Source organism: Mus musculus, chromosome 5 (genome assembly GCF_000001635.26).
Source record: "Mus musculus strain C57BL/6J chromosome 5, GRCm38.p6 C57BL/6J".
Classification (NCBI taxonomy): Eukaryota; Metazoa; Chordata; class Mammalia; order Rodentia; family Muridae; genus Mus; species Mus musculus.
The window spans coordinates 143,016,034-143,028,439 of NC_000071.6; the positions used below are offsets into that span (position 1 = coordinate 143,016,034).

General features: G+C 44.4%; 1 protein-coding gene across 10 annotated transcripts in view; it reads right to left on the reverse strand.

Moving 5' to 3' along the window:
- Rnf216 (ring finger protein 216) overlaps positions 1–12,406 on the reverse strand; it is a 122,149-nt gene that overhangs the window by 25,141 nt on the left and 84,602 nt on the right. For all 10 annotated transcript variants that reach the window (XM_030254042.1, XM_006504646.4, XM_006504644.4 and 7 more), the window contains one exon: positions 11,913–12,010. In XM_030254042.1, the coding sequence (XP_030109902.1) occupies positions 11,913–12,010 (98 nt within the window). The remainder of the gene's footprint in view (positions 1–11,912; positions 12,011–12,406) is intronic.

The following is a 12,406-nucleotide window of genomic DNA, read 5'->3' on the forward strand; positions in this document are numbered from 1 at the left end:
CCTTGGATAAATTTCCCAACTGCCTGGAGACTCAGTTTCCTCACTTTCAAATTGAGGGCATAATATTCTCATGTAGTTTTGGAATTCAGATAAGATATAAGGCCATCTGACATGATGTGTGGCATTTTTTCATTCTAGGACTCCTGCAGGCTGTCAAGAGGGAGAAGAAACTCGGCTCCTTCCTAAACCAAACCTGGTCTGTGCAAAGCTAGTGATTTAAGAAGTGGGAGCCAAGTCTATATACACTGGATCTCTGAATACTTGGTCTGGGAGTAGGCAATCCCTCTGTTGAAGGAGCACACGTCCAAGCTCACACTCCTACAGTCCCCCAATAGCGAGACTGTTTCTAGAAGCATTTCAACTGATAAGGAGGGCCCACTACTGCCAGGATACTTCTTACTGTGTTGGTATTTTGTATTGCTGCTCCCAACTACAAACCGACACCCTTCACCTTTCTCTGTTACACTGAGGGCCTTGAAGACAGAGGGAAGGGAGGCAGGATCAAAACAAATTTGCTATTGAGATAAAGGGTGGGTGGCCAGCTACAAAGTGAAGCAGAGAGGGTGTCCAGCAGGATGTGCTGCGATGTAAAGGTGAGTGCAATCTAGGCAGCAAATGCTTTCACTGTGTGCACTGCAGCTACTCACACTGCAGCAGTTTGTCACTTAGACACCAAACTATGTACCAAGAACAGTAAAATGCAATATAACACTGGCTGCTACTTATTGAGGTCCAATCTGCTAGTGACCTGAAATGAAGAAAAGCAGAACTTTAGCTTGGAAACAATCTACACCCAGTTCAAGTTACAGAAGAACAAATGATTTCTAAGTTTTGTTTAATAGGAGACCAAGTTTAACTAATTAATCTTTTGAATCAGGGTGTCACAAAGCCTAGGCTGGCCTGGAGCTCACCACTTGACTAGGCTGACCTTGAAATCAGAGAGATCCATCTGTGTCTGCCTCCTGAACTGGGACCCAGTGTGTCCAGGAGACTAGACTCTATTACTACTGCCGGCTGGGAGTAGCACAATGAGTTTAGTTACTGAGCAACTGTGAAGACACTTCTTTTTTTTTTTTTGGTTTTTTGAGACAGGGTTTCCCGTATAGCTCTATAGCTCTGGCTGTCCTGGAACTCACTCTGTAGACCAGGCTGTCCTCGAACTCAGAAATCCGCCTGCCTCTGCCTCCTGAGTGCTGGGATTAAAGGCATGTACCACCACGCCCGGCTCATGAAGACACTTCTTAATGTTGCTTCTTAAGATGCAAGGAGCTGCTGGGTGGTGGCGGCACACACCCTTAACCCCAGCACTTGGGAGTTCAAGGCCAGCCTGGTCTACAGATTGAATTGTAGGATAGCCAGGACCATACAAAGAAACCCTGTCCTGAAAAACCTCCACCACCACCACCACCACAACAAAAACAAAACAGAAAAGGCCAGAATGGGCCTATATAAGAAAGGACTGCGGCTGTATGGAACAGAGAAGCCACAGCTGCTTTTTGTTGTTAGCGTGAACTATACAGGAAAGAGCCTCACAGGATGTGCTTCCAGAAGCAGGACAGGAAGAGAAGCCTAAGCCGAGGCTGTCTCTGTCTGCTGATCTCATGTTCAACAGGAAGACTCATGGACATCCTCTGTGCAGCCAGCTGACACCCCACCAGTCTGTCACTACTCGTGCTTTACTCCCCAAAGACAACGGGAAGTAATCTTGGGGGCTTCCTTCTCTCTCCACTCTCCACACCTTCTCTTCCCAACCAAAAACATACTCTGCAGTACTGGCTGGTCTGGAACTCCCTATGTAGACAAGCCTGATTTCAAATTTATAGAGACCACCTCTTTCTCTTGAGTGCTGGCATTATAAAGAATTCTTAAAAAAGAAAAACAAACACACAAACAAACAAACAAACAAAATTTAAGAACTACGGTAGGGTTGGAGGAGATCGTTTAGTTGGTAAAGTGCTTGACACATACAAGCATGAGAACTTGAACTGAGATTCCCAGCACCCATAAAAAAGCCAAGTGTAGCTGTGCATGTCTGTTAGTCCAGTACTGGAGAGGTAAAGACAGGACCATCCCTGGGGTCTGCTGGTCAACAAGTCCTGCTGAATTAGCTGAGTTCTAGGCTCAATGAGAAACCATGCCTCAAAAAAAAAAAAAAAAAAAAAAAGGCTTAGAATGTGGGACGATTGTGACCAACCCTGAGGACCTGTGTCCCTGGGACCCAGATGGTAGAGGCAGAGAAGTGATTACTCATAGTTGCTCTTTGATTTTTCATAAGCCATGTGTCTGTATACATTTTTTTTTTCATTTAAGAGACAGGGTCTCATCAGGCCTTTAATCTCAGTACTTGAAGCAGAGACAGGCGAATTTCTGCGCTCTAGGCCAGCCTGGTCTACCGAGCAAGTTCCAGTAGAGCCAGAGCTATACAGAGAAACCCTGTCTCAAAAAACCAGGGACAGGGTCTCATTGTATAGTTTTGGCTGGCCTTGAATTTTGTATGTAAGCTGGGCTGATTTCCAAATCACAGAAATCCATTTGCCCCTGCCTCCTAAAGCTGGTATAAAGATGTATCTACCATGCCCAACACATAATTAAAAAAAAAATGCCTTATTTAATCTTAAGTATATGAGTGTTCTGCTTGTATATGTGTGTGCACCATGTGCATGCCTGGTGCCCATGGAGTTTAGTCTGATCTCCACAGACTCAAGTAATGGGAGGTAAAGAGTGACCCAGCACGCAGCTGCTAGGGAAGAATACTCGGTCATTTTATGTCAACGAGACACAAACTAGACTTAGCTGAGAGGAAGGGACCTGAACTGAGAAATTGTCTGTATAAGAGCCAGCTGTAGGGCATTTCTTAATTATCCATCTATGCAGGAGCACCCAGCTCATTGTGGGTGCTGCCATTCCTAGGCTGGTGGTCTTGAGTTCAGTAAGAAAGCAAGCCATGAGGAACAAACCAGTAAGCAACGCCCCTCCATGGCCGTCACAGCAGATGCTGCCTCCAGGTGCTTTTCCTGACTCCCTTTGATGATGGATCTGGAAGTGTAAACCAAATAAACCCTTTCCTGCCCAAGTCACGTTGGTCCTGGGGATTCATCCCAGCAATGGGACAAAGAGCAGTGTGCTCTTAAATGCTGAGGCACTGATCTCATCCAAATAAAGATATTTTTCAATTATAAAAAGATGGAGAGAGACAAATGAAGAGGCATCTACACACATACAACACATAACTCACCCATCCCCCCCCCCCCCCCAATCATTCTGGTGTAGTCACCCTAACAGTCACTTTGCCACCACTCCTGACTCATTTTCTTAAAGAAGTATGTACTGAAATGATCTTGCTGGTTTCATGATCTCTGTCTATTTGGGCTGAGACCAGCTCTGTGGGAGAACATTTGTCAAGCATGTGTAAGGCCCTAGGTTAAATTTCTAGAATTGAGAATCCGCTAACAAAGGAATACCTGCCGCCACAAACCCAAAGCACTTCTCTACTTTTTCTTGGCTTTTAGCAGTTTGACTCTCATGTGTCTTGTTTCAGACTTAAAAAGTACTGGTTCATGTCCCTAAATCTGAAAAGTTTTCAGCCATTCTTTATTCAAATATTCTCTGGCCCCTTTTATACCCTCTGAATAGGAATATACCAGATAATGGGTCATAGGTCCCTTAGGGTTCATACATTGCTTTTCTTTATTCTTTTCTTCCCATCTTCCCAACTGGATAATGTCAGGTAAGTCTGATTCATCACTTTTCTCAATTTATTCATTCTATGTGTACTAAGTGTTTTGTCTTCATGTATATTAAGTGTACCACTTGTGCACACAGTGCCCTCAAAGGCCAGAAGGCAGCACTGGATCCTCTCCTCCCCAGAACCTGAGTTGGAGACAGCTGTGAGCTGCCACATGGGTTTGATTCAAACCTGGGTCATCTGAAAGAACAGCCAGTGTTTGTTACCCATGAGTCATCTCGAGCTTCTTTCTTTTTTGTTTTTTTGAGACAATGTCTAATGTAGACATCAAATGTGCTATTTAGCTGAAGATGACCTTGAACTCTAGATCCTTCTGCTCTGACATCCCAAGTGCTAGGATTACAGGTGTGCACCTCTGTAGCCAGTTTTCCGCAGTGCTGGGAAGTGCAGTCAGGACACTGCACACAAAGCAGACCCTTTACCAATTGAGCTACACTGCTAGCCTGTGCAAATCTGTTATCACATTTTCATAGTTCTTTACTGAAGCTCAAAGTCCTTTGTCGTTTTCACTGGTGTCTTGATGACACTCTTCACTTGGTTAGTCACTGTGGAACTGGTTTCTTCTGTCCATGGTTTCTTTTACTCTGACAAAGACAATAGATCTTCATTTTTCAGGCAACGAGCACTCCAGTTGACTGCTCATCACTACCTCATTTGCTTTTTTTTGTTTTTTTTTTTGATACAGGGTTTCTATGTGTAACCTGGGCTGTCCTGGAACTCACTTGTAGACTAGGCTGTCCTCAAACTTAAGAGATCTACGTGCCTCTGCCTCCAGAGTGCTTGGATTAAAGGCGTGTGCCACCATTGCTTGTTGAATTTTACGTATTTGTATAATCAATCAGTCCACTGCTTTTCCTCCTGTGAATAGGCTACATTTTCCTAATTTCTTTTTCTTTTCTTTTTTTTCTTAAGATTTATTAATTATTATATATAAGTACACTGTAGTTGACTTCAGACACACCAGAAGAGGGCGTCAGATCTCATTATGGGTGGTTGTGAGCCACCATGTGGTTGCTGGGAATTGAACTCAGGACCTTCTGAAGAGCAGTCAGTGCTCTTACCTGCTGAGCCATCTTGCCAGCCCATTCTCCTTACTTTCTTTAAATGCCTTGCAAATTAGTGTTGAATATTGAGTATGTTTAATACTGTCAGTAGAAACTGCAAACAGAAGACTGCTTCTTGGAGGCCTGGCAGTTGCTGAGGTTTTGTAAAGCTCAGGGCTGGAACTGAGAGATATTTTTAAGATCTAGAGCCAAAAGCATAGAAAAAAGAAAAAAACCAGAAAGGCAGGCAGTGGGTAGACCTGCTGTCCCGATCCCTGTGGATGGCTCTATTTCTGCACGCCTACGATGCTAAGGCTACTCAATTCTTGCTGGCCTTTTACCTGTCATTCACAAAGCCACAACTAGAAGCTTACAATCTTGTAGGATTTGTCTGAAGTGTGGCACCCTGGTCCCTGGTCATTCACATAGCCTTTTTCGTCTCAGGCTGCTGTAACTAGTCTATGTCTTAAAAATCCTCAACAAAATCCACAGGGAAGCTGTTCAGCCCCAAGGTTTATACCTGGCAGCTTCTGCCAGGCTAATAGTTGCTTTAGTGGAAAGGGTGTACTTTTTCAACTTAATTCACCACCATTTTCCTTTAAGTATGTAGTTGGTTGATTGATTGGTGAGTGCTGAGACCGAACCCCTGTGCTCGCTCGCTCAGGAGACCCTCATTTACTCCATTAACTCCCCATCTTGATTTCGTTAGTCAGGACCCGAGCTGGAACCCAGATCATTACTGACTCCACCTACTTCACATTCCCACCCATCCGAGTCCTGCCAATTTTTCTCTTTACAAATTTCCCAAACCTGCTGGGCATGATGGCACACACCTTCAATCTCAGCACACATGGGGCAGAGGCAGGCAGATCTCTTTGAATTCAAGGCCAGCCTGTTTTATGCAGTGAGTGAGTTCTAGGACAGCCAGGACTATGTAGAGACCCTATCTAAAAAAAACCCAAACCAACCCCTCACAAAACACCACCACCACAAACAACAACAATAACAACAACAAAACCAAAACCCACCACCACTACTAACACTAAATCCACCCCTTCCCTCTTCAGTGTCATTACCTTTGTTAAGGCTCTATAACATGACCCTGGAATATTCTAGTGGTTTTCTTTTTTCTTTTTTCTTTTTTTCAATATATAAGTCTTTTATTCTCCCCAAAGAGCCCAAATTGTACTTGTGATCAGGATCTTGTTTCTGGAACTAGGAAACCAAGGCCTCACTCGTTGGCCTGCCGCACAGTCCCCTTCTCACACACACAGATGCTGTCCAAAAACTTTGAGATCCTTGTTTTTAACTGCTGTGGCTTGCTGGATCAGAAACAAGTTCAATGTCATTTCCTTTGAGGATTAATTCATCCTTCTGGGCTTGAGAGACAGAACAAACAACACCTGTCCTCATCCGAACACTATGGATGGATGAATTTCTCACCCAAGAAATTTTGGGTTTCAACCAAAGACCTTTTCCTGAATAATGATGTTGAATGGGAAGTGAGCATACACAGACCTCATCTTGTAACAGAAGCCCAGTGTGACACCTTGATCATGTTCTGAACATGACGGCAGATGGTTCTGACAGTGGCCAGTTCCTTTCTGTTACCCCACCATTTGTTTTTTTTTTTTTTTTTTTTTAATAGATGTATTTTTTTTTTAAAGATTTATTTATTTATTATATGTAAGTACACTGTAGCTGTCTTCAGACACTCCAGAAGAGGGCATCAGATCTCATTACGGGTGGTTGTGAGCCACCATGTGGTTGCTGGGATTTGAACTTTGGACCTTTTGGAAGAGCAGTCGGGTGCTCTTACCCACTGAGCCATCTCACCAGCCCTACCCCACCATTTGTTAACCGGGAGCCTTTTCTCTTTCTTTCTAAGAAGACTCAGTTCTACATTGATGTGATTGAAGTCCCTCCACAGAGTCCTCCTGAGGCCCTTCACAATAACTGTGCGCCCCTTCAGAGTGATGTCGACATTTTCTGGAATGTCGACAGTCTCATTGCTGAGAACGGTCTGCATCCTCGCAGTAGATGGGGCAAAGAGCTGCAGTGGTTTTCTTTTTTTTTTTCCTTTTCTTTTTTTTTTCAGAGAAGAATCTTTCCTGTCCATGCTGGTCTTCCACTCACTAAATATAATATGGAAGAGTTGAAGTTCTGTTATAGAATACTGTCCTTAGCGAGGCATGGTGGTATAAGCCCAGCACCAGGGAGGCAGAGGCAGGTGAGTGTACATAGAGTTCCAGGAAAGTCAGGGCAGCACAGAGAGACAATTGTCTCACCTCCCACCCCACAAAGAATGCTGTCCTTTGAGCATAACAACAGAATAACCTTCACTATTTCCATCTGAGTGGCTGTGAACACCCACAAAGGATGCTAACCTGAGATTCCAGCCACTCCTTCCTCCACTTTCTTCTAGTCTCTATGTGAAATAGTTGCAAAGTCTTAGAGGTGTAAGAGATGTGGTGGCACATGCCTTCTGTGAATTTGAGGCTAGTCTGCTGCTTGTGTGCATGTGTGTATATATGTGTGTGTGTGTGTGTGTGTGTGTGTGTGTGTAAGATGGCTCTAACTGAAGGGTTGGACTTCATCTATGCAGGTACAAGAAATAGCTTCTAAGGTGAGACTTTTGGTGGGATGGCTGTTTTGGGATTTATCCATCCTCTATAAGCATGCCCAATAAATTCATTTGTTCCCAAGATGGTACTTTCTAGGGCGAGTAGCTGTTCACATGACAACTCATTGATTCTTGTTGAGACACAGTCTCTCTAAGTAGTCCTAACTGAATCTTACTTTGCAGACTATCTGTTCTAGAACTCACTGAGATCCTCTGGCTTCTGCTGCCCAGATGCTGAGACTAACAGTGCTCACCAAACAACTTCTCATCCTGTTGCCTTTACCTTCTGAATGCTGGAACTGCATTCAGAATACATGCTGGGCTTACACTACCATGCCTCGCTAAGGACAGTATTCTGCAAGTAGGCCACCATGCATGGCTCTCTTTTAGCCTATTTCTGTTAAAACTACTTGCTGTGTAGTCATGAACTCTAAGGCATCAGGGCCTCACACTAGTTTAGGAGCAACTGATTGTGGGCCAGACACTAAGCACCTCAGCTCCTTTGTGAAAGAAATATCACTGAAGTCCCCTGACAGCGACACCTTCAGACCCTGCTCTAAGCTAGGCAGGCAGTAGAAGTGAGTGTCAGAAAGTATTCTGCAAGCTGTCTTTATCAGAAGGCACAAGATGATAAGCTGAGCCAGCACTTGGGAGGCAGAGATAGATGGGAGGACTTGTAGGTCTGGGGTCAGCTGGGTTGTGCGGGGAGCTCATGTGAAAAGCAGACCTTCTATGGACCTGATCTGATTGGGGTTCTTCTGACAACTGGGGGACTGTGGATCTGGCAACAGACACTGCAGACTCACTGCCAAATTTTGTTAATGACAGTGGCAAATGCTAAGTAAGAGCTAAGTACTTTTGCCTGAAACAAATGATGCCAAGGACAGATTTGCTTGAAAATATAAAGGGCTTTAAACAAGAACAACAAAGTATGGCAAAATAACTGCTGGGGCTTATTAACTAGTGTTTTTGCTGTGGACACCTGAAATTTGTGTGTGTTGCTGAGTATCCCACTCAAGCCTCACACTTCTATGCAATCACTGAACTGAACCATCACTTGGATGCTTAAATATTTTCCTAAGATAGAGAAAGGTGGGGGGCTGGTGAGATGGCTCAGTTGGTAAGAGCACCCGACTGCTCTTCCGAAGGTCCGAAGTTCAAATCCCAGCAACCACATGGTGGCTCACAACCACCCGTAATGAGATCTGATGCCCTCTTCTGGTGCGTCTGAAGACAGCTACAGTGTACTTACATATAATAAATAAATAAATCTTTAAAAAAAAAAAAAAAAAAAAAAAAAAGATAGAGAAAGGTGAATTTTTAAAAAAGCAGCTGGGGCTGGAGAAATGGCTCAGTGGTTAGGAGCACTTGTTATTGCAGGACACTGGGTTTGAGTCCCAGCACCAACACCGTGACTCGCAACTATCAATAACTCCAGCTCTACGAGGTCCCAAGCCCTCTTCTGACTTTCCTGGGTATCAGGCATGCACAGGTGTACATATATTGACACACAGAAGCAAGCTATCTGTACACATAAAAACATTTTTTAGAAAAAGCTATCACAGCTTTCATCATTACAAAGTTAAGGTGCACTTTACTCTGATCCCCACTGCTGTAACAAAGGAAAAGAGGTTTATTTTGCTCACAGTTCTAAAAGTTCAAGAACATAGCAATGACATCTGCTTGACTGTGAGGACCGTGAGGTTGGTGTTCACAGCAGCAGGAAGCAGGTGGAAGCGAGCACATGGCCACCCCTCCTCTTTGGCTGAGAGGTCTACGCAGGCCTGGCCGTGAACTCATCATTCTCTTTGCCTCTGTCTCCCGATGGCTGGGATATCATCTGCATCAGGTATGCACCATGATGCAGAGGGCTGTTTTGTAACTTTTTTTTCAGCTTATTTAGACTGTCTTCTCACTTGCAGCCAAGGCTAGTTCTGAACTCTAGGCAGTCCTGCTTTTCCCTGCATACGTTAGGTAAGTACTCTACCACTGTGCCACATATCCTAGCCTCAGTGGAAGTTTATTCTTTTTTGTTGTTGCTAAGAAAGCCTGATGGGACCACCTTGGTTTTGTGAGAACTACATCCTTGTCCAAAGGTAGTGCCCTCACCCTGTATGACCTAATTTCCTTTTGGTAGACCCTACTTCTTAAAGGTCCCATCACATCAGAAGCAAAGCTTCTAGCACATGAACACGTAACTATACCCAAAGCCTCATGTGACTCAGGTGTATGTTCTGTAGTGGAGCTATATTCCTAGCCTTCCACACAGTGGTTTTCTTTTTTTGAGAGGTGTGCGTGTGCGTGCAAGTGTGCGTGTGTGTGCGAGATACTTCTGAAACAGGGTCAGTATCAAACTTACAGTACTCTTAATACCTCAGGCTCCTGAGTGCTGGGATTCCAGGCCTGTGCCACCATACACAGCTCAGAATAGTTTCCTGCAGGGTACCCAGACAGAGCACTGCTTCATATCACATCCCTGTGTACACAATAAGCATTCTTATTTTTTGCTACAGGCAGGATCCCCTGGGACAATTGAGGAAGGCAAATTAAAGCTACTTAAAAACAGTACCCAACTCCTATGGCATCTCAGAAACTGCAGTTACCACTGACTTCAAGGCCTAGAATGTTGGCTCTCACAGGCTATTTTTACGTGGCCTGTAGAAGAATGGGCTGAAGAGAGCAGTGTGCCAGGTACACTGCTGAAGCCTCATCAGATATTGAATAACTGCAGCTGCTGTTCCAGATGCTATTCTTACTGTAGCCAATAAACAGCTCCTGGAAACTGGCACACAGCTACTGATCTGGAAAATGCTTTTATTCTTTTGTCCAATGGTAGAGAATAGCAGCTGACAAGGATCTTATCTGTCACCCACCAAGACAATATACTAGTCTGTGACTCAAGTGATCTGACCTGATGAATAGAAGCGGCAGGTGATCTAGAATGCACTGATATGGGACTGTGGCATATGTCATCGCTATAAAGCTCTGGTAGTCTGGAGGCCAGGTCTATAGCAAGAAAGCCTTCCCAAAAGCAAGCATGTGCCCTCTTCCAAGCACAGTGAAGCATACTTGAGAGGCATTTTTGGACTCTGGAACTGCATTAGACAGTCCATTCTGATGGTCTCTGTTGCTTTAGAGTATTGCCAAGCTGAGAAGGTTCTGTATACTTCAGGTGTCCAGGGCTATCAGAGAAGCAGAACGGAGTTTCTATTCTAAAACATCACAGACTCTGAGAAATATCCGCAGTCTGCAGGCTGCATGGCAAGATTTAGATCCTAGATGTTGAGGATCAAGGTTCCCTTTGGGGACTGCAGGCTGAGGGTGGCTCCTAACTTTCAGGGGCTACCTTACTCCCTGGCCAAGGGCCTCTCCCTCCACCTTTAAAAGGAGCAACACATGGTCAAGTCCTCACTTTTCAAGTCCAGTTACAGCATCTCTGTCTGACCACTTCCAGGAAATGTTATTCCAGTTCAAGAACACCCAATCAGATGAGTTCACTCTGAGAATCTCACCATCTCAAGGTCCATAACTTAAATATATTTGAAAGGAACCCCAAGTATATCATGGAGGTCATTATGACGACACAGAACACAGTCAGAAGCCATGTGCCTGGGTTCAAGTTCCTCCTATACCACTTATTACCTGTGTGAGAATGGTCAAGCTACTTGGGTTGCCTCAGGTGCAAAGTGAGGACAATAGGACCTATCTGTGATGTAGACCTAGCGACTGCAAACTGCTTAAATGTCATTGTCTAAATATCCCCAACCCCCATTCTTCATACTTAGGATTGCCGTGAAATCATCCACCCAGAGACCACATATAGCGCCAGGCTGTCTCCACGCAGTATGTGTCATTTTACATTACTTCCGACTTGAGGAAAAGTTTCTTGTCTAATTAATAATCTATTTCTTTCTTCCCTTCCTATGCTGAAGTAAAAATGTAGCAATGACACAAAGCACAACCATGCAGAGGATAACACCACACACAGGGAGTGGCAGTCAGAGGATAAAGGACCTGGATCTCTAAGTGATCTAATGGGACACTGCCCATCAGCCTGGCATAGCTGGATTCTTTATGAAATAAACAGACTTCTGTAGCACTTAGGTGACTGTCTTACCATCTATTAACATTTTGAAGTTGCTCAGCCACACAGGGAGTACGACACAGTGCCTGTTATCAGTATTACTGATAACTTTTGTCTTCTGGAGTTTGGCAATTCTACCAATTACCTCAGGCCACTAGTATCTCCTGACATAGGCAGAGGCAACATCAGTGCTATAAGACCTGTTACCTACTTACTGAGTAGACAGTAAGGAGAGAGATGGCCGATTTTTACTGAGTGTATATAAGCCAGTCCTTCCACAGATACCGTATGCCATTTGAATAGCTATGGGCTGTGGAGACTAGGACTAGTCTACGCCTGGGCAGGGGTGGCTTGAGCTGACACTTGCTACAAGAACCCTCTGCTCCTTGCAGGCTCAGCTGCCATCACATTACTCACATGGATGTCCGGTACTTGATGTCATCCTTTTCTGCCAGCTCTTCACAGGTGAGGCCGTTGTGTTCTTTCCAGAGTCCCTGACACTTCCTACAGGTCTCCTGAGGACAAAAGACAGATACAAAGACAGTCCTGGTGAGTGGGTGTCACTCAAACTTGTTCACAATGCCTGTGAAATGTCCCAACGAGCAAAACTGTTTCTAAAGACAGCAATCGCAGAAGTTCGGAAGGCACAGGCCAGTTTTCTCTTTTTCATTAAAAGAAAGCATTGTTCTCATCTGATCTGAAATGCTAAAGAGCCACCTAGAACCAGCATAGTAGACAGTGTGCAGACTTGTAAAATATTGTGAGCTGTTGAGGGCTTATCTGTTAGGACATTACCCTTCCACAATTCTTCCAGGCAGGGCTCTTGACATAAAGTGAGGGATAGTCTAGAATATGATGACCAGGAAGAACTCAGGAAGATATTCTTTCTGTCACCTATCATTCATAAACAT